Raw genomic sequence first — 22841 nt, 5'->3', positions numbered from 1 at the left:
TGCAGAAACGGAGGTGGAGAGGAAGCTGGAGTTCCTGCAGCAGCCGGGCCCGGTGACGAAGGCGGTCGGGGACGACGTGCTGCTGCCCTGCGTGGTCACGGGGTTCCCCGCCCCGGAGGTCAGGTGGATGCTGGGAGATAAGCCGATCGAAGAGAGGTGAGAGAGCGACTGCTGCCCGTAGACACCCCTCCCCCTCTCCTCCCAAATCAGGGTTGGTCATCAGAGTCGGGGTGTCCCCCTGCGCCCGTCCCAGTTCCATTGGGAATCAGTCATCACCTGATTTTAGTAAACAGCACCGCACCGCTGACCTCCTCTAACACCGATCTCTAAACGACGCCCTGGAGCACCTCTTGCACGCAGCCGAGCCTCTCCGGGTTGATGAAAAGTGCTTTCTAAGTATAAGCTCTAATGACTATGATGATGGTGATAGTTTTTCTTGCTGTTGTTAGTGTTATTATTATTGCACATAAGAAGGCTTCACAGGGAACTGTGGGCCTGCGCAGCTGGGCTGAAGTGATCACAGGTTAGCGCAGGTTAGCGCAACCTTTGTAATGGCAGCGTAATGAAGGGCCCGCGCACGCCAGAGCTGTGTGCGCACGCCGCCCTCCCGCCATCGCCCTGCCTGAAGGCTGAACGGCTGGGACGGCCGTAACGCTGCCGGTGCTCCGCTCTACCTGCTCACGGGGTGCTGAGGTTCCTCTGCTTAACGCTGGAACCCTGCTTAGCTCCCAAACTCCTGTAACGGGAGATTTGCGCACTGTGAGCTGTTCAGAAGGGGTCATGGGCTGAGGTATAGAGCCCAGCAGCCATGTTCTGCATCTCAGTCTCCCAGATAAGGAAGTATGGAGGACTGAAAGAGCACAGAACAGAATATCTGTCTGGTGGAGAGAATATCTATGGTAACACCTGCTCTCACAGAACCAGACTTCAATATTTTAGTCATGAGAATGTGGCTCGGGGGGGGGGGGGTGTGATTGAGCAGGAAAATCAATCCTCTTCATTGTATTGACTAGTTTGTTGCAGTAATGGTAACATATGCTTCTCATCGCCCAGAATATTAATATCCCCGCCGAACGGATCTTTGTGCGGTGGCTCTGTTAATTACTCAGGATGTGCCAAACTGAAGGGGTGTCTCTCTTCACTGAGGCGATTTTAAGCGGAGATCATGCATGCGCTGACACGGACTGTGTTAGGAGGGAGAATCTCGTGCTCTCCTTCAGAGCGCGAGGAGCAGGGAGCCCGGCGTGGGCTCTCTGTGAGACGGCACGGAGGGGGAGCGAGTGTGCCGGCGCCGTGTAATTGGGATGGGGGAGAGGGACAGATTGGCGGGATATGTCTGGGGACTCCAATTAGCAGACGGCAGTTGAAAGCCGGGCCTCTTTGGAGAGACGCGCCGTACGTGTAGCGGTGTTATAGTGGTGTGCCAAAGCCCTGCGTGGAAGTCCATCTCCTGCCTTCTCCTTCACCTCCCTGCTCGCACATTCTAGCACAGGCAGAAAAATCGGCCTTTATCTCGAATTCCCTGCATTTTACTGAAGGTAGTTTTATGAGTGAGGAACTTACAGAGACCCTTAGTTACGTTGTGCGCTCACAAAGCATCCCATTATCTGGATTGTAATGGCCGTGCTGATGCTTGTTGTGGCTGAAGGAACTCTCTGCCTACGGCTAGTTTTCGAATAGTGAATTTCCTCCATAAGGCTTCACATTTATGTTGTGGTCCAATTAGATGCACCTGTTAAAACGTAATTGCAAGTAAAAGCACAGCCCTAGGTGCACTGTAAATGGCTTGAGCCGGATATCCTTGGGTAAGACTGCAGTGAGATGGGGGGGGGGGGGGGTGGAGATAGAGAGAGAGGGAAGAGAGGAAGGGAGAGAGGGAGAAAGGGATAGAGAGACAGGGAGAGAGGGGGAATAGGGAGAGGGAGCAAGAGAGCCATGGAGAGACAGGGAGAGAGTGGGGGGATAGAGAGAGGGAGAGAGAGAGAGGGAGGGAGAGAAGGGAAGAGAGGAAGGGAGAGATGGAGAAAGGGATAGAGAGACAGGGAGAGAGTGGGGGGATAGAGAGAGGGAGAGAGAGAGGGAGGGAGAGAGCTGACACCCTGTGCTGTGATCCCTGTAAAAGCACGGGCTGATTGCGGCAGTGACCTGTGTGGTATAGACGTGTGAAGCCCTCTGTGAAGATATGGTGGTGCACGCACACGTGCGCCTTTCCGGGTATATACACAGGAGCTTTGCTTTTTTCAACCTGGGCTGTTCGTGCATGCGTGCGTGCGTGTGTTCATGCGTGTGTGTGTTCGTGCGTGCGTGTGTTCGTGCGTGCGTGCGTGCGTGCGTGCGTGCGTGTATGTGTGTGCTCTCCGAAAGGTCAACTAAGAAGGCAGGCAGTGGTTTGAAGGTCGCTGGCTGTGTGTAAAGCTGGAAGATTGATATTTCTGCTGAGGCTGCACAAGAGCAGATGTTGATTTTATCGGTCTCGTGGCTGCATAATTAACCATAAAAAAATGTATCTGCTGCTACGTCTGGGTCTTTATCGTGGATATATGGCTCAGGCCCATGTGGAGACGGTGAGGCGTCCATCTGCGTAGAGGCAGAGCTCCTGAGGGCTGCTGGTCCAAGCCGAGCTCTTTGTGGTGAAATCTGGAGGGTGCTCAAACCTCCACGCGCACATACACCGCCTGTCTTTTCTTCAACAATCTCTCCAACATGATGACAGCGGAGAAATGAGAGCCTCTGATGAACGAGGAATCCGGATCTTGAGAGAAGGTGCCAGAAAGAAATGAGCCGGGAGAACGAAACACTAGTGCTACCCCTCCTCCACCCCCCCGCTGCCGTCCCTCGGCTTATCGTGCCAATGCATTTAAGTGGTTTCAGCAGAAAGCAGTTTTCCATCCACAGTCAGTTGGTTTTCAGACAAATATGTCTGAATATTTCAGACTATCATTGTTGCCACCCTCTGGAAATTTATCTGGAAAATTTGGCTACAAGAAATATGGTTGTTTTTTTTAAAATGGCAGGCTCTTGGTTATCACCGACCTGCGACCCCCGACCCCTAGAGACACTCCTGAAGCCTTCTGAAGACAGAAGAGCTCAGCAGTCTCTTCTCTCTGAAATGTTAATGAAAGTCTGCCTGCACAGTGCATGACTTGGCAGTAGCCTGCTCTGTAAGGCATTGTGTAGTATAGCCATTCAAACCTCTGGTTGTGTGGGATGTGTCTGAAGCTGACCTCTCCTTTCAAAGCTGGCCTTCACCACCTTGAGTGGTGATGAACGCCCAAGGACGTTCTGACCTTCACTACAGCCGGCATTCAAAGATCTTGATTTGAAAAGTCCGCTCAGCTTGACGTGGTCTGTGTCCGTCTGTTAGAGCACCCCCTGCTGGTGCGGATGTGTTCATGTCCATGTGAAACGGTACCTCAGCAGTAGTAATACCAGCACTGACTCACCATACTCGTCTGTGTTCTTTCCAATGGAACAGAAAGCGCATATGTGTAAGTGCAGGACAAAATTGCTTCTCGTTTTTAAAAAATCATAAGTGTAATCAGTTATGCACATGTGCTCTGGCAAAGTGGTCTATAGAAGCTCTGTGCGTTTTTCAAGATCATACATCAGACGAGGATTGTAGCCATTGTAGCTGCATTGTCGAATTTGCGATGCGTTTTGGAATTCCACGCGCCTCTCTCTGAGGTGGCGGCGGCGACGGGGGTAGCTGCCGCTGCGGTCTGGGTGAAAATTAGAGACCCCGTAATAGAATTCCACGGCAGTCAATAAAAGGGATGAATAATGTATGGGCCCCGGCAGAGTGACACTGCATACGAATCAACCTTCAGGCTCCGGAGCGCTGTCCTCTCCTCTTGTCTCGTCTTCATTCCTCGGTTAAATCTCGTTGCGCGTGTAATATTTGCTTGCGCACCAGCGGTATGAGCGCAGGGTAATGTGTTTGCAGAGCGAGCGTGGAGAGATTATTCATCCCTTCCTGGGTGATTGGGGGGGGGTTTGGGGTTGGGGTGGGGGCTGGTGGGGGGTGGGGGGTGGGGGGGGGTTGCGGTGGGGGCTGGTGGGGGGAGGTTGGGGTGGGGGTTTGTCGGGGGGCAGTGGAGCCCTGGTCCCTTGGCGGGCTGTGACGGCGGCGGTGGTAATTTCACAGCCCTGCCTCCGGGGGCTCTGCAGCGGCCCCACTGCGGGCTCCCGTCCCTGACAGCTTCATTAGCGGCGCGCGGTGCGCGGCGCGGCTCCCGAGTTCATCCCCGCCGCCGAACCTCAAAGCGCCCGCCTCTGTGGAGCCCTGCCGCCGCCGCCGGCCCGGAGAGACACCGCACACGCAGCTCGCCACACGTTCACTCTCTCATGTAAATCCCTCTCCCCGCGTGCCTGTCCTTGACTTTCACATTTGTATGGTAATCGCAGGGCCCTGCTGACTGCTCTGAGAACACCAGCGTTTCCCCCACACACCAGCTTCTCACAACAGTGTTTAAAACCACTACAGTCATGTATGAGAACTCAAAATATAGACACATCCCCCTGTCAGTTTGTCGGTGTCAGTAGATGGACGGACCGTATGCGTCCCTGCACACAGTTTTAGGCGCACGCTCTGCGATGCGTGTACATGTTGCCACGCCCCCCCTTTTCCTGCCCAGGCACACTCCCATTCTGGTGCCCAAGGCTCGATTCGTGCTTAGATTGCGGGCCTCTCTTTTAAACCCATTTTGAGGCCAGGACTCTCCACTTCCATCCTTTATTGTTAATCAGTGCAGTTTTAAAACTGCCTGAAAATGGGCAATTTCAGGAAACTGGCTCGGGTGGTGGGGGCTGGCAATTTTCAGAAATGATTTTGAAACCATCAGAAAAGCCCCCTTATCAATGTTAATGGCCTGTGATTTTTCACCCCCGTCTTTGGCCGGTACCGGTATTAAGAAGATTAACAGGCGGTCCCTGCCTCAGCCAGCTCCTGGTGTGGCATGTAAAATTTACTGTGTTTTTATTAAAAGTTCTGTGTGAAACCGGAGAGCTGTGCAGGGTCACACTCAGCAGGAAGGGAGGGGAGGCGCAGGCTAGAGTTTGTTAAAGAGTAACGTGGGATCCTTCCTTCTGCAAGTCTGTATGTGTGTGTGTGTGTGTGTGTGCTTGTGTGTGTCTGTGTGTGCGTGCTTGTGTGTGTGTGTTTCTGTGTGTGTGTGTGCTTGTGTGTCTGTGTGTGTGTGCATGTGCGTGTGTGTGCGTGCGTGTGTATATGTGCGTATCCATGTGTGAGTGTGTGTGTGTGCATACCGGGCTCTGTAATAACCAATGATGTGAGAAGTGGAAGATAGTTTGGCTGTTCAGACCTGGGCTTTATGCAGGTCCTGAGGTGTGTGGTAAACGAGGTTCAGACTGTGGCGCCTGGGGAGCGATGCGGCTCGCTGCGGGAGGGGGGGCGGTCTCTGGAACAGCCGCTCCTCCCCGGTCTCCACGATCACTCTCAAGCAGGGGCGGGGGGGGCAGGGGTCTCTGGAACAGCCGCTCCTCCCCGGTCTCCACGATCACTCTCACATTTCTCTGCCATTCCTGTGAAGCGCTATTCCTCCCCTGCGCACACTTTCTCTCTTCCGCTTCTGAACATTTATGTTAAGCAGTTAGTTTCCTTCACAGGGTTGTTTTACAACCGTCTCTTTCTCTCTCTCTCTCACGCACACACACACACACACACACACTCTCACCGCACACACACGCACACACACACACACACACTCTCACACCCACTTTGTTGGCATAGCACTTACACGGAGGCTCCTGGAGGAGCCTGTTCTGAATCAGCGTGGCGATGAGGAGATCTTGTCATGTCTGATTTTCATAATGAGTGTTGACTGAGTGTAAAGTGAGGCTCAGAACGTGTGGATCGGTGCCAGTGTGTGTGGCTAGAACACACAATGCCATCCCATAGTCAGGTCGCTGTCTCATGAATATTTAAGCTCATTCTCCTATTAGCGACGGCAGACCTCATCATCGGTTACTGTACGGCGTGCGTGGCGTGTAGACGCAGCATCGACCGTGTGACCTGGGCCAGCGCAGCCACTGATGGACGCAGCTGGAAGCAGTAATTATACTTGCATCCTAGTGACACAGCATGACTCCGTAGTTTCCCCACCACCACAAGTTCAGGAGGTACTAGACCTGAACAGATACGCCAATTATGCAAAATCCTAAATTATCTTCACACCTGTAGCGCAGGAGGAGAACGGGGCTGTTTGCCTTCACTGGCTGTCCATTCCTCTGACTCTCAGCCAATGGCTGCTCTTCGATCTGTGTTCCACCCTGGAGCGGCAGGTCACTTAGCCGCTGCCAGAGTGCACTGAGCAGGCCTGCACATCCAATTTTGGGCCCCCAAATACTTCTGCTGCTGCAGTGCCATAGGCAAGCGTTGGCTTTTAACTGCATTTCGTTGCATCCTGTGTGCTTTACAGCTAGCTGAAACACAAACTGAACAATCTGCGTGAGGCTAGCCTTCAAGTGTTTTTCCTTTCTAAATTTGTTTTTGCCCAGAAATGTCAGCATGGGTGTGTGTGATCCTGTCGCGTCGGCCTGCAGTGTCCGTCTCGCCTGATGTTTTTCTGATGACTATGATAATATTTGTGAATCGGCGCTCTTGCAGAAGGTGACACTGTGGCGTGCAGATGACTGCTCGAGTGAGGGTTTTATTTTGGACGCAGATGAAAGATGTCTGGCCTGGCACCGCCAGCCCCTCCCCAGGATGCTGGAGGCATCCCCAGTTATCCTGGACTCTGTTCTGTCAGCTCGAGTTCCCCATCAGCTCACAGCAGTCAGGGTATCTCATTGCTTTTTTTCTTGTAGTTACCAGTGATGAACACAGATAGGGTTCATTTAGAGAGAATACTGGCTCTCCTGCTCCATTCTGCTCCTCTGGCATGCGCTTGTAATTGAATTTTATATAGATGTATTTCAAGGCCGACGGCGAGGCTCTTCATGCCACGCACAAACAGCATTTAATACTCAGATAACTCCTGTGCTCTTTCAGTTCGGAAGTCTAAATATGAATATGGCGATGTAAATGTCATTTTATGTCATTTCATTCACAACTCCCCCATATTCAGCTCTTGAGTTTATCTCGACAGGTTTATCTCGCAGGTACGTGGTGGTGGTGCAGATTAAGCCTGTTTTTCAGTCCATGATATGCTTAGTTATGTGCAATTAATCATGCGGTGGCTGTGCATTTCGTCCTTTCAGGTTTATCAGATTGCCATTTGAGGTGTATCACATTGATTGCTGACAAGCAAGGAAATGACCATTAGAATGAAGGGCGTGTCTTTTCCGGAGAATTACATTTTTCTTTGGGATAAATTGTCAATGTTACGGTTGATAAATTAATGCTGTATTGCTGGGATTTCCAGTGTGTGGTTCTGATTTTCAAGTCTCCCTAAAAATTCATGAGTTTTCTCATGTTCTACCCAGCTGACAGCTGTGAGCAGAATTAAACTTGCATTTATGTGTGTGATTTTTCACCAGTTGAACCTGTAGAGGCAGGGGGAAGATGGGAAAACCAAGCAGGCTGTTGGGTGAAGGCGAGTGGCTCTTTGATATTGGCGGGCAGGGCACTGCAGTTTCACCCGAGAGGGTTCAGGGTTTCTCCTGGCGTTGAAAGGCTCTTCGGTGCTCCCCATGTTCCATGGTTCATTCAGAAGGCATCACTGATTGAAGAACACAGCAGAATCTCATTTGTCTTTGCTTTCTCCCAGCACGTACCTTCACAGTTCTGGTTAGTGGTTGCAACGCTAACAAACTAAGTGTCCCTGCATGTCGTGGTCCTGCCCAGGGGTGCTGCCAGGGATTTTGGAGGGCCCCTGCCAGTCAGGGCCCTTGGAATCATCCTGACTTTCCACCTCCATACGGTGCCCCTGGTCCTGCCCACAGAGCCCAAGACTGTGCTGTCTTGCTGTCGTGTTTATCGCTTTCTCTTTGCTTTTCTCTCATTATCAGAGGGCTGCATTGTAATATTCAAACTGTAGTTTTAATCATTTGTTTTCCCTTTTTGCCACTTTGGGGCTCGCAAATTTCGCTTTGGCGCATACCAAAGATTTCACTATGCACAAAAACCCTAGGGTTTGAATCCTGCACCCTGGCCGAGTGTCCAGCCAGTTTAATTTCCGCATCACGGAGAAGAGCTCTTTGAAATGGCTCACTGCTGGAAAAGGCTCCTGTTTATTGTGCTTGTCTTTACAGAGAATTCACTGAGCTGATGTGTGCTGGCTGGAGTCCTGGCGGTAGTGGTTCGGAGGGGGGGGGGGGGGGGGGGGGGGGTGTGTCTGGAAAAGGTTCCTCCCCTGGGCGGGGTGATATCATCGAGGTGCTGGCGGACCGGTGAGCCGTGCCGAGCCTGCTAAGCGAGACGCTGCAGAGCTGAGAGGAGCGAGGGGGGTAGCTGCCTCTGGGGTCCGCATCCTTTATCCGTTTCCTCAGCACCTGCAGCAGGGTGGGCCGGTACTCTCCCGGGGTGCTATCTGGGAAGGCATTAACGGCACCGGGCAGCGGACAAATGGAGATTCATGGGTGGGTTTCTATGGAAATGAGTAAGCTGCACTCGGCCGGTTATGATAATGCATTGCTGTCGAGCTCCAAGTAATGAAGTGAAGTGGAGTGGGGGACACAAGGAGCTGGAGAAACAGGCAGGCGAGCCACTTTGAGACCCAGGTTAGCGTGCATTAAGAGGTGCATTACAGGCCTCTCTCTGCCCCCCTTCCTCTGCAGACGAAGCCCATCTCAGTCTGGCAGCCCGGCAGTTTGAATAGAAGGAGCTGTACACAGTATAGGTAGTATACACTGTAGCTCAGACACACCATTTTTCACTGAGTAAACAAACATTGAGAGGAGAAGTTACAGGAGCAAGCCATACTTACAATCCTTAATACTTATTTCTGTGGTGTCATTTTAAGTGTACAGGAGCATTCTGCATACCTGTACTTTCTGCAGAAACTGCGACTATTATACACACATTCTCCGAAAGACAATGATAAAAACGACTCTTAAGGACAAATAAATGCTTTTGAGGTTGTTTGTTAATGCGGGGCTTAGATGGCTAAATTACAGGCAAAGCCAAGCTGGGTTGATTCCTTAAGCCACCTGTGAGATTTAATCTTTCCCAGCGGGTTAGATGCTGATCGAAGCAGCGCTGAGCCCTAATCCCTTACCTGGCCTACTCACAGCCAGGCTAATACCACATTTCAGGTTCACAGTGTCCCAGCTGCTTCTCACTTGATCAAAAAAAGAGAAAAAGGTATATAAATATATAAATACATCCAGTGGGAATGTGGAGGCCGCACTCCCTATGTGGGTGTGGTGGTGATCCTTGTTCCCGCACGGTGAGCTGGAAAGTGTGGAAGTCCGCGCTTTTCCAAACCTCGGGCAGGGCCTCTTCGCCCTCTCCCTGGGCTCCCCTGGCCATGCCCTGTTCCCGCCTTCAGAATGCCTGCTCGGTGCATTCAAAAGCACAATGTGTGAACAGCACACTGCCCGTGGCTGAAAGCCTTATTGTTATAGACTAATCAGAAGATCAGCTTACCCTCTCACATCCTGGCAAAACAAATAAAATATGGTATGGTATGGTATGGATCTGTGTTTCCTGCTGTATACCCACAGGTGTAAATGAGTCTGAGAATGTGCTGATTCCCAGGCAGGGAAGAAGTTCCTCTCAGCCCGCTGGGGGCTCTCCAACAAAAGAGAGAGGATCCCTTCCCCACGCTCCTGACGCGTCTTTCGCACAGGTTTGACTGCGTGTCGCACAGGCCTGACTGCGTGTCGCACAGGCCTGACTGCGTGTTGCACAGGCCTGACTGTGTGTCGCTCGCTGGGGAACATCGGCACCTGTTGCTAAGAGTGCCTGTGCTTCGCTCTGTTAGCGCTGACCCGCCTAAGCTGTATCTGCAGCAGTGTAATACGCCCCAGCGCGGCCGCCGGTCTTCAGCTGCAGTGCTTTCCCCCGCCGCTCCAGCGCCGCTCACCTCTCTGGGGCTGTTCCTACGCCCCTCCTGCCACCGGTAGCCCTGCTGTGGATGCACAGCAGGAGCAGAATGTGTGTTTGCTTACGCTGTTAATGATGTGTCAGTGAGGCTGTGTAGGTGAGTAAGACCAGGTAGATAATTTCACTCTGGAAAAGGCTTTATTGTGCCTGACTCGGTGAACACAGTGGGCTGGTACAGTCTGCTGCTGAAACAGTACCGGCTCATCTGAGGTACTGCTGACCTTCACTGGAACCTCCGCTCTTTTTATTCACAAGGTCACACCAGTAGAAAGAGAATATTCTGTAGAATTCTGAAATCAGCTCACAATTCAGACTTTGCTATTAATAATTAATTTTCTTTTTGCCAGTAAGTGTCCCTCTATGCTTTTCTTCTGACAGCATGACCTCTGAAGGGAGAGGTCTACTCTTTTTTTGAAAAAAAATGTTCAAATTTTAGAGAGCAGCTTTCTTTGACCGCACCACGGAGCATCACCAGCAACCTAGCACTGAAATTCTACTCAGCATCTGGCCAGTGGTCATGTTGATTGAGATATGTGGGTCTCCTCCATGACAAGGCTGATTATTCGGACCCCACGGTCGGTATGGGCGTCATAAAGGAAAGATGAGCTTGATGGCATCATAGGGGTGCACGAGGCAGCCTAAGGGGTATTCACGGTACACTCTGTTCTCAGCTTCTGGTCCCACTGTCGTTTGTCTTTTGTACTGCGCTTCCTGCTAATGGAGGTGGATTTTCAGTGACAGTGTGAATTAGTGGCTAATTAATAAGAGCTCTTTGTGTTCGGGCATAGCGGGCCTCTTTAGTGTCCTTAATCCACACTCTCCTACTGCTGTCACTTGGGAGCCTTTGTTAGCGTGTGATGGTGCGTGCGTGCAAGCTGGTTCTCCGCTCAAATTAGCTTCCAGTGATAGAAACTCTCGAGCAATTTCTCTCCCCGGACAGCCTCCCATGGCTTCGCTGTGTCCAAATGGAGATGGCGTTAAGAAGTCCTCCTCATTCAGCCCATCACCCGGGTCCAGTGGGACGACTCTACCTGCCTTACCACTGATTTGCCATTACATGCTCAATCAGGCTGCCAGAGTGGCGCTGTAATGAATGAAATGGGATTCTGTAATCGAGTTGCGCCTGAAGGGGAGAGCTCGTGCAGTACTTCCATGGGATATTTAGTTTGAAATTTGGAAACCAACCATGCTGTAGATACTTGTGTAGCTTTTTTGTTACTGCAGCTATACTTTTTTTTGTATTCATGTGCCCCATGTAAAGTCACTGAACACTCAAAACGATATAACATGGATGTGCGTGTCAGCGCGTTCTGTGTAGCTGCTTAGTAAGGTAGGCCGCTATTTATTTATGCACCTACTTTGTTTATCTTCGTATTTTCTGCAGTAGCCGGACGGATGTTTTGACTGGTGTTGCCAGTTGGCAGTTCTGCAGTGTTTGCCAGAACAAAAATAAAATGATTGAATGCTTGCCTTGGAAAAATAGGTTTTGCATGCTTGATCTAATAACGTTACAGCTTTGTTCACGCTAACGTCGGAACAGAATGTTTCCATAAATGTTATTAGACCTTGAGCTGGAAAAATGCTACTTCTCCAGAAATCTCGTTCACGTGTGGCCCATAAATGGTGAAGTTCCAGAACATTCCCGGGTGAGAGTGGAGGTGTGAATAACGCTCTTGATTTAACCCTTCGTGTGTCTACTTTTCCTTCTGTCCAGGCCTGACCAATCCCAGTATCTGCTGCAGCCCCTCATCTGTCTGGAGTCCGATTCGCCATTAGCTTTAACGTGCACTTATGGAGCAGACATGGCTTTTTCCTCCATTTTCCCTCCTTCTCATCTCTCCCTGTTTTTATCTTCAGAATGGCAGCTAAAATGAAACACACATGAGTCTCTATTTTGGGGAAAGGCTGATCTTACGAGATGTGCACAGACTTCTCCTTCAGCTCAGGAATGAGAAGCTCCAGCGGGATTGTGGGCCGCACTCCTGTGGTTACACACGCTTTTCCCCCTCTGCTTCATCTTAATACAAAGTCACCATCCAATCCGGCACAGTGTAAGCCACATGAAGATGTGCCCTGCAGTTCTGCTTCCCTCAGTATCCTCTCAGAGGCTGCACATCCTGCAGACGAGCCCTGCATCACAGGCCATTGTAATGCTAAGAAAGCTCTCTGATCTGTGTCGCTTTTAAACAAGATTCTCTCTCTGTCTCTCTCTCTCTGTCGCTCCTCTCTTTCCCTCTCGCTTCTCCCTCCCTCTCTCTCTCCCTCTCTCTCTCTCACTCTGTCTCTCTCTCTCTCTCTCTCTCTCTCCCCCTCCCTCTCTCCCTCTCTCTCTCTCTCTCTCTCTCTTTCTCTCTCTCTCTCACAGTGAGGGCCGGTTTGAGGTGGTGGGCGGAGGCAGTCTGCGGATTCTCAATCTGACCAATGACGACGCCGGGATCTACAGCTGCCTGGCAGACAGCGGGAACGAGACGGTGGAGGCCCAGGCCGAGCTGACGGTCCAAGGTATGAACGCTGTGCCTCTGTCCCTGTACCGCATCCATGCCCCTGCTGAGCACTCCCCCAGACCCTGTGATGAGCTCGTGCGTTATGGCTTATGGGTTAGTAGATGTCATCTTTTCTAATTGGGCAGATTTAGTTTGTAACACAGGCAAATCTTGCAAATGCTTTGTAAAAACTATGTCACAAAATGTTTTAAGTAATGTATTATTTGTTATTTAATATTCACCTTTGCATATTTCCCTATGGCAATCCTTTTCTTGCATGAATCTAGTGGAAATGAAGATAATTCCCTAGGAGTTTGGTTTTAATATACATTTAATATCCTTTATTTAAAAAGTTTGTTGGTAGGTAATCACTTAAAAAGTAGTTTCTTCTGACATATTTAGTATTTTTGTCTGTGGCGGTTTGTAAGAAGTCTGGGGTGCTTTTTAATCAGGGTTCCATGGTTGCGAAGCTGAAAGGAGAGTACTCCTTGGTTTTCAGCAGCGAACCTCCCAGCGAATCATCGATCAGCAGCAGAATCAAACAGCAACAAACTAACAGAGATACCACGTGTTTGGCTCTTGGCATTTTGATCGCTCCTGCCATTTTATACAAATGAATTCTGCCAGGGCCCCCAGATTTATTACTGAGAAGAACTGATCTCAAACCAAACCGTGCGCGGCCCAGTGGATTCGCCTTCATGGCAGCGACTGCTTTCAGGAACGTCTTTATTTCCCAGCTCGTGCAGAAACGCTCTCACCGCACACTCTCGCCCCGCGTGCGGCTGGCTTGTGTTGCTGCCGAGTCATCTTGAGAGAATATTGAATTTCCCTGTAAGAACCTGAGTGCGGTTGCTTTCAAAACAAAAGGCCCCTTGCACGCAGATGAGATCATTGAGGAGCGCGTGGTGAGACAGAAATGGAAATGCCCTTCATCTGGAGGCAGCAGGTTTCCAAACAGGGCGTCGCATGGTGCGACTCCCGAGGTTAAAGGGAGCTGTGTGTTAAAATACACAGGAAGTGGACCCATTGAAGCGAAGAGGATTTCTGCTGCTAGGAAGGTCTTTGTTTCAGTACCCATCCGTATTTCATTCATTGTCTTTATTTCACAGACTGGTCGTAGGTATCAGTTTTCAGAAGCCCTGAACTGTATTGATTGGTTTTAGGAATTTTTAGAGGTCAGTTGTGGCTGGGTCAGGTGGAGCCCATCCGCTGTGCTCTACTAGGCGAAAGGCTCCACCTCCTTGTGAAAGTGACCAATCACTGCTGCTTCAGTTCAGGGCTCCCTTTCTCTGTTTTGTTGCGGTTTAGTCACCAGTTTAGTCTGGTTTTTTTTTCTTCTTTTTTTCGCATTGAACTGTATGTATAACCTCTTTTCATTTTGGCTACTGCTTGACCTCAGGGGGTGACCCTGTGTTGGGGGTGGAGAGTTTGAGCGGCAGTTTTTTAAATGTTTTTTTATTTAAATGTGTGGCCTAAGAGGCCCTAGCATCTGTGGTACCACCCTGAGTGAAGGCATTGGAAGCCATAAGTATGAATATGAAACGGGCTTCCTTTTCAGTGATAGTCGTCTTTTTTTTTCTCCTTCTTTCTTTTTGCCTGTAACGGCGCCGTTCCCCTCCAGCCTGTTATTTACTCAGCCTCCGCTGTGTGTTCTGCGTGAATCTCTGTCGCTTGTTTTCACAGAGCTCAGGCTGAGTATTTGCATCTCCCTGTTGTTTGCCTAAGAATCTCGCTGCTCGGCTGTGTTATCACTGCTAAGCGCAGGACATCTTATCTCCTCTCTCAGCGCCTGACGTTAGGCGGGATTCATTGTTTGAGGAATAGCTGTTTGAAGGAGAAAACACAAAAAGGCGTCATCTCTGCCATATATTAACTCTGCACCTTTATTCCCTCTTGTTTAATGACTGCCCCAGTCTGAGAGCAAGGTGAGTCGTGTCATTATATATTTGGATTGGTGCCATGGCAAAACTACTGACAGTAATTATGCCTAAAATCAATTATTTTGTGTGAGACATGTCAGATATTCAGATAGTGTGTGATGGGGAGAAAAGGGAAGGGGGGGGGAGGGAGAGAGACGGAGAGACAGACAGAGACAGAGCTATGATTGAGATAAGAGAGCTCTTAGAGGAAGCGGCTTCCTGGTCCCCTCCAGTGTCTCAGGTGAGGCCTGGTTGTGAAAACACAACAGCACTCTGTTGCTATGCAGAATCTTTTTGCACTCCTCCCATGGTGCACCTCACTGGGAGTCGGGCATTCCCTCCCCTCCCAGGCGCTCTCATTAGAGGCAGGTGTTTGGGGATGGGGACCCCAGACCAGAGCCTGTTCCCACGGGCTACCTGAGGGGTCTTTGCCCACTTGCTGCTAGCTGTTGCACCCTCCTCTCTTTGAAGCTTTAAAACACTCCTGTCTGTGAGGCATTAACACTCTCCTGTCTTTGTAAGGAATTAACACAGTCCTCCTCTTTCTGTGTGAGGCATTAACACACTTCTCCTGTTTCTGTGTGAGGCAATAACACACTGGGATTTTATTCATTTGTGTTGTTTGCTTAGCATATTCTGCATGTGCCCTTGAAGGCCAGGTTCTATTTTTCCCATTTCGAGAGCACTAGTTTCCCCTCTCCTATTCCATAACAGCTGAGTTTTACTGGCACAGCCCTCAAGGCTAAGAGAGATTTTTGCTTATTAATGTATTTTCTGTTTGAATAATATTTAGTGCTGGTATAAATGCCAAAGCTCATTTAGCTGTTGAAGGATCTCGAGGCTTGAAATGGTCCTTGTACGAGGAGGGTCAAGTGCTTTTTTGTGTTTATTTTTCACATTTTACATTTTCTGTTGTACTTCCTGAGCGACGGGTCTTGTTTTCAGTAGACTCTAACGCTCCCCTTCCCCTGGTGCATAGAGTGCTGTGTGACCCTGCTTTGAGTTTGGAAGAGCGCTTTAAACACAAAGGCTGTCGCTGACCCCCTCTGCCAGCCTTTTCCAGTCTGCGGTCGGCCGGTACGTCAGCAGTGCCGCCAAGCGTGCGCACTTCCAAACGCAGAGCTCAGCCCAGCTCCCTGATTGGCTTGTGTACAGTCATGTTAAATATTAATCCACGAGCTTCATCATGGGCTCCTGTGATCAAAATGAGATTTGAGGCTTTACCTCAAAGGCTCTGATCCACAGCGGGGCACCCAGACAGGGACTGTGCTGAACCGGTCCCATCAGGCCCTCCTCATTCACACAGGCAGGACGTCCCGCCGCGCGGCCCCGCTACGTTAGCGTCTTCACACTAACTGGCGAAGATCAGAGCCTCGCCAACCAGTAAGTCGCCGCGGAGACACGCTTCTCTGGGTCCGCCTCCCCCGCCACGCACCGCCTGCCACGTTGGGGGGTCGAATCAAAGAGAGGGCGGGGCCTGTGGCAGCCAGCGGGGCCCCGGCAGCCAGCTGTCTCCCTTTACTCTAACAGCGTAATACAGATGAGATCTAATCGATCTCCATGGAAACAGCGCCCCTGAAGTGGTGAGGATGTCACGGGCGGAGTATGAAACACGGCTCGGTGGAGGAGCACTTCGCTGCCCACTGCCATCTTTCCACAGAGATACCATCGGCCTCCCGCCTTACTGTAGTTTCCCTGGGTGGATCCACTGCATATCTTTTGTCTCCTTTGCTTGAGGTATTAACTGTAGGCCTGGCATTTCCTGTTTAATTAGCACTGTGCCTTTATTTTGGGTGTAGAAGGAAAGATGGTGTGTGCAACAGCAATCCTGAGGACTTGTGAGATCAGAAAATGGGAGGCAGCGCTCCAGATCTCTCACAGTCACGTTTTTAGATTTGTCTGTGTCTGCCGGGCACGAGTCCACCCATGAGTCTCATGTGACAAAGCGGTGACAGATGGAGCGGGTCCCTGGGCGAGGCTCCGCCCCTCTCCTGAGCGCGTGCTGCGGGCGGGATTATCTGTGCCGTGCACACCCGGGCTGATCAGCATGCAGCCGCTCGCTGGGAGAGCAGCCCGGGTCAGCGCGCAGGAGCGCCCCCTTCCTGCCGTTCGATTAGGTGCGCCGCCTCGCCTCTCAGTAAGACCTTGGTGGCCGCCACACTGATCGCCATCGTGCTGGATCGCTCCAGAACAGGCTGTCTGCGGTGCACTGGGCTGGTGGGGAGGGGGGGGGGGTTGGGGGGTTGGGGTCAGCACTTACTTTTGTGCCAGTAAATTACATTAGCATAGCAGGGAGGGGCTTACCTGGGGGGAGGGGCTCGGCTAAGAAAGGCCACGCCCGTTTGCTTCGAGCCCAAGCCTCAGTTTAGCCATTGCTTGGGTTACCGCCCCATCAGTTCCTCTCAGCAGCGTGCTGAGGGGGGGCCATAGGCACCCTACCCGCTGTCAGGGACCCCTGCCTTAAGCGGTCCTGCGGTGCCTTGCGCCCTGCAGAGAGCAGAAGAGTCCCTGGCTCATGGGAGACTGCGCAGGAGAGCGCATGCCTGAGCTGCAGTGATCCATGCATGGTTGCATGTAGCGCAGCTGTGACTGCGACTGCACAAACGGCACGTCCAAATTGGGGAGGAAAAATGAGGATGGAAATGATTATATATAAAATAAACACAGCAACAATAGTGCACAGACACACACACACACACACACAGGGGCACACACACACACACACACTGCCTTTTCCCTGTTTTCTCCGCTCTCAGTGACTCATTGTTTGTTGTGACGCTGTAGACGCCCTGTGTTCTCTGGCAAAGCCCAGCTGTTTATTTTCTCCGCTCTTCTGTCCCGTGTTTGTCGGGTTTAGGCTGTTGTGGATTTGGATGGTGTCTGAAAGGCCTCTTTAATCAATCGATTTGTCCCCGCGGTTCGGGACTGTTTTTGATCTTGTGCGTGCTCTGTTATTCCCAGAGCTCTTTTCCCTGTGCCAGCCATGTCTTCTCCACGGATGTTATTTTTATTGTTCTATAATTTAGAAATGGGTCTCTGTTTTAGGAGCTGAAACCCAAACAATATCTGTGTCGATTTACTGCAGAAACATGATATGCTTTGTTTATTAAACTGAAAATTTTACAAACACTTTATGAATTCTCTTTTTATCTGTGCTGGTTCACTTGACTGGCATCATAAAGTGATTTTTAAACCTTCAGAATGTCGTCACGGTGCTGTCTGGCCTGCAGGCCTGAGAAATGCCTCTGTATATTTTCACAGTTTGAGAACTGTGGGTGTTTGTTCTGTCCTCTCTCTCCCTCTCTCTCCCTCCCTCTCTTTCTTTCTCCCTCCCTCCTTCTGCTTCCTCCCTCTCTCTCCCTCTCTCCCTCCCTCCTCCTCTCCCTCATTCTCTCTCTCTCTGTGGTTTCTCGCTGCGTGTCTCCGGACCGTGTGTTTGTGTCTGCGCGGAGGAGGCTTCTCCCTCCCCCCGCCCTCCTCCTCCTCCTCTCCCCTCAGGGAGCGCGGAGCCCCGGCCAGGCCGATCCGGAGGGCCTCTCTGGGAGCGAAGTGGCTGGCAGAGCCGCCGCGCTGACATGTCTCCGCCCTCATTGGCCCAGGCAGGCCAGCGAATCAGAGCGGCGGGGGCAGCAGGTTTTAATTACGGGTCTGCTGAGTGCCTGGGCCCTCTCATGCGCAGGGCTGAAGGGTGGATGGCGGTCGTGTTGGTTGGGTGCATTATGAGTGCTGGGGAGGGCTGTTAAGATGGGGGGGTGTACGGGGTGCAGTTAGAGCTCTGCTGGGTTTGCTCCATGTGTTCCTCATCTACGAGGAAGGCCTTGGATCCAATAAAAGTTTCATTGCCAGGCTCTGTTGAAGAATATAAAATTTTGATGAGGCTGCTTTCGTTTCAGCTGTTTGGTAGCAGAGATGGGTTTGGGAGGATAGAGAGGTCATTTCATGGTTTTTTTTTTGTTCAACAGAAATAGGAATAAAAAGATTGGGTGGGACATGCCCTAACCCTGGCAGGGGGCAGTTGTGATCACATTGGGCATCTTGGTGACGCAGGGCACTGTTTTTGTAATAGTGGGTGGCCTTCCTGATCCTGATAGTTGATGTCATGAGACAGGGGTGACATTTGGGAGTGTGCATTTCCTTGTGCTTTTTTCAGTTTCTATAAAAAGACTCATGGACATTGTGTTTTTCCTGCTCGCTGTGACTCGCAGCTTCAGTCTCACAGTGGATTCACCTGTACTTTGAGCACTGAGTCCTGTCCTGTTCTCTCCTATTGTCCTCTCCTCTCTACTCCAGTCCTCTATCTGTGGGGAACTCACCCAGGTCTGTCCATTTCTCTTATCTGAAAGGTCATTTATACTCAACCCAGAGACCTGAGGGTAACCTGAAGCAGCTCTGATCATTGTGTGTGTGTGCGCGTGCACACACATGCGTGTTTGTGTGTGTGTGTGTGTGTGCTCGTGTGTTTTGGAGAAGGCGCAGAATTCACTGCAGTAAGCGAGGCGTGCTTTATGGATCCCTCCAGCCCCCGACGTGAAGTGAATATTCAGCGTCATGTGACCAGTGTTGTTCTAATGGTTGTCAGAGCAACCGTCTGCAGACTGCAGGTAAAGATGTGAGGAGCCATTCATCATGTCAGTTTGTGTGGTTTTGGGCCCTGTGTTCCTGGCCCTCGGGATAATGGCTCTGGAGTGTGAGGGGTGTCTGGGGTCCAGAGATGAGCCTGAGCCCGCAGAGTCAGCCCCACGGGTCTGGCTGGGCCAGGCCCGCCTGTGATTGGCTGCATTACGAACAGCATGATCGATGGTGTGCAGCGCCTGTCTTTTCTTTATTTATACTTGAATTGTATTGATTTTATTCTGCTCCTGCTGAGAGTGGAGGATAAATTCTTACCCAGAGACCTTAATTGCTTTCTTTCACTCCGAAAAAAAATTCACACTGCGAAGGGGGATAGAATTGCCCATATTAAACTGAAGTGGTGCTCATCAGCCCTGAACTATTAATATTTATAATAGATTTTTCTCCCTGACTCTAATGAAGAGTGTATGGCCTTTTAAAACCAATTAGCCTGACCAAGTTTCGTTGCGTGTTTATTTTCATTTGACTTGGTAACTAGCGGCGAGGCCCCAGACGGCAGGCGCTGCCAAGAAGTAAAACGGCCCTGAGCCCTTTAGCCGCTCCGCGCGGAGCCGGGCCGTATGCTAGCGCCCCGTACACCTGTCTCCTCTGACTGGGGCGGGGGGGGGGGGGGGCGCTGGACTGTCTGTGCGTCCCAGCGGTGCGTCCCAGCAGCACGCTCAGCGCCGCAGCACTTATTTCCAAAACCCGCGTTCGGAAGTCTGGGAGCTGAGCGTGAGTTTAGGTAATTGATGGTTTGTAATCCTTTAGGTCCCTGGTAGTTTATATCTGCATATATTAATTGCGGTGTTTTCAAGAGAGCTGCACTCGAACCCCAGCAGTGTGCTGATGTGGGGAGGAAATGGCTGCCTGTAGATGAAGGTTTCCAGCTGGGGCACTTGGGAACAGTCCACCCCCCCCCCCCCACCCCCCTAGGGGTCCTGAGGGGATCCTCCCCAGCTACTCTGCTCCAGGCTGCTCAGAACCGAACTGTAAACTCCACTCCGCCTGTCACAGTCAAATGGACAAAATGGCTGCCACTGACCACTCACAGCTCACTAGCGAAAAAAAAACGTTCCTCCCGCACAAATCCCAGGATGAATATCTGTAAATTATTGCTTCACTTTTATTTCCATCCGCAGCCCCCTGTGTTTCCTGGTGCAGGTCCACAGGCAGCAGCTTGCTTGTGGGCTTCCAGTCGAAAGGAAGCAGACGGGTGCCTGGCGGAGCGTCTGTGTTGTGCGGTCACGGGCTCTTCGGCATTTAAATAATTGAGGAAAGGGACAGGAAAGGAGGGAAATGGTCCTTTTATCAGGAGAGATACTTTATTACTTGGTAATGGCTGATTAGCTTCCTTCATTTAGTAAACAGACAGTAAGAGCTCTTTAAAAGCCGGCCAGATTATCCTAAGACAGTGAACACAATAGAGCTTGTAGCTTGTTAACTGGCCGCTGTACTGATAGCACACACTTTCACCGTTAGCGGTGGCCGTATAAGACCCCAGACTTCATGAAATTAGTGCTTGGTAATTAATGGCAGTGATTATTCCTGCTCATGGTTCAGAGACTTGAAAAGTTATTTTGCTTACATATTTAACTGAACAGTTGGAGTAAATATATGTTAAGTAATTAACCTCTGCGGTTGACAAAAGAAGGTTGTTTTGGCAGGATCTATTAAAAAATGAGTTAATAAAAGTTATAAGTTATTAAAAATCTATAACTTTTAAGCTTTAAGCTGTGTTCTATCTCACCACAAGGTCAGGTCCTTTTTTCCTCTCCTAAATCAAATCTCAAGTAAAACAAAGGTTCTCTTTGATAGCACAGCGAGAGGTTGATGTGAAAATGAGTAATAATTCTGAGTTCTGTGTTGAATATTGCAGTAGGTCAGAAGAGGTTTAGCACATACCTCATGTTCCCCTGAAACTGAAATCAGCCATCTTGATCAAAATGGCCCGGCAGCAATAATACACCCTTCCCCCCACAAACTCCTTTAGCCAAACTCAAAGTAGATCATCTGCCTGGCCCCAAAGCAACTATGACCCCACATCTGCTCTGGGGCAGTCCTGAACCCTGAACCTGCCTGCCACCCGCACAGGGGACCCACAGGCATGCCCCCCACAAACTTCGTTGGAAGGGAGCTCCTCCTTACCAGTCCTGATCAGCAGATGAATCAGAAGCGTGTGAACAATGAGCCGGAGTGAATAAACAGCCCTCCCTCCCATAATGCACTGCGTCCTGCTCTGGAGTAGAGAAGCTGAACCAGAAGTTACACAGTCTAGCGTTTATTTCAAAGTGGGGCACGAGAAATTTTGCGATCGCTCGCGGGGGGCGAAGGCTTTACATTCGCGAAGGCGGAAGAATAATCTGCGGCTCCTTTTCGGAAACAAAGCCCCGTTTTGCGGCCGACCTCCTGGCGTGCGGACGCGCGAGATCAGAGCGCCGCCGCTGAGTCGCGGCGCGTGTGCGATTGTGCCGAAAGCACCGGCCTCGTGGCGCGCGGCTGCGTCGGGAACGCCAGAGGCTTTCGCCCGCCTTCGGTTGGCCCGTGCGATAAGAGGGACGGCGAAGCCCCATTATAGCATTAGCGCATTCTCACTGCAGACGGCTTTACAGTGGCCCTCACTGATGTGACATGCCGAAAAGAGGCACTCCTCTGTCCCGCGTAGAGGGGGACTGCTGGGCCGCTGTGTGGACATACAGGCGAATGTTTTTGGTAAGAATGGGGCTGTGGTCTGGGGGGGCCGTGGTGGAGACGTAAAGCTTCCAGGCAGCGTATGCGTTGAGGTAATTGGTGTGGAATTCACACTGGCTTTTGGCAGCGAGGACGGAAAAAGGTCTCAAGCACGCCTTAAATGAATGGCTTATTCTTTGGGGTTTGTTTTTATTGGGAGTTGGAAGAAAAGCCATCGAAAGTGAGCCGTTATCGTAAAAGTAACAGAGCTGTAATTAGCTGAAACTGGGCTCTGGCTCTCCTGGGGTGAACAGCAGTGTAGTGCGTTACCCAACCCCCCCACCCCCCCTCCTTCCCCCGCCCCGCTTCTTGGTTTGGTGCAGGGGGCCGATTCGGAGCGGCCCATACTGGGTGACGGAGCCACACACCTGCTCAGTTCTTCTTTGTCTCTGCTGCCTTTCCGCTCGTGAAGGATTGTACCTTCCCATTGGTTAGACTGTGACATTCTTTAACCTTCAGATTGATTTGGCTGTTTGTTGGTCAGTCTGTGATTGGTGTGGGTGGGTTAATCCACCCCCCTACCTCAGCCCTGTCCTCTGTTCTTTGGGGTGCTGTCTGTGCCTTCAGGCCCTGGAGTCACACAGGCTTCTGTGGTATTTTTAGCTGTTTTTGTGCTCACTGCCTTGTCAGATAGGCTCCAAACGTCTGAAATCCATTTAGTGTAAATGGTGCATGGCACCGGAGGGAGTTTGGTGAGCGAGGGGAGGAGGAGGGGTTTTCTCCCAGCTGCAGATAACGAGCTCCACGGGAACCACCCAGCGCCATCGCGCCTCCTCGCCCACAGCGCAGACACGCTGCTCGCGCCTGCCAGCAGGGGGCGCTGCTCCCGCAGGATGGGTTTGTGTGTGTGATAGGGGGCCCCGGGGGTAGGATGGTGGGGGGAATAATGTTACCTGTCTGCCGGTCCTTTGGTTTCTGCAGTTACACACAGCTGAAAATATGCTAACCGCCCACATGCTGGAGAACCTTAAGAATGCCATGAACCTGACACTGTGACCTCAAGCGAGGGAGATTACTACATGAATCTCCGTCCCGCTCCCTCTCACCCTCCCCTCGCCTGTTGGGGGTCAGCGCTTATCGCTGGAAACCCCT

At 51.0% G+C, this 22841-nt stretch overlaps 1 protein-coding gene across 8 annotated transcripts in view; it reads left to right on the top strand.

Annotated features, from left to right (window-relative positions):
* Nucleotides 1–22841, top strand: part of LOC118215229 (neogenin) — a 163077-nt gene that overhangs the window by 90432 nt on the left and 49804 nt on the right. For all 8 annotated transcript variants that reach the window (XM_035395785.1, XM_035395784.1, XM_035395786.1 and 5 more), the window contains exons 4-5: nt 6–156; nt 12372–12508. In XM_035395785.1, the coding sequence (XP_035251676.1) occupies nt 6–156; nt 12372–12508 (288 nt within the window). The remainder of the gene's footprint in view (nt 1–5; nt 157–12371; nt 12509–22841) is intronic.

The sequence above is a fragment of the Anguilla anguilla genome, chromosome 16, assembly GCF_013347855.1.
Source record: "Anguilla anguilla isolate fAngAng1 chromosome 16, fAngAng1.pri, whole genome shotgun sequence".
Taxonomy (NCBI): domain Eukaryota; kingdom Metazoa; phylum Chordata; class Actinopteri; order Anguilliformes; family Anguillidae; genus Anguilla; species Anguilla anguilla.
This window is presented reverse-complemented; position numbering and strand designations above follow the sequence as displayed.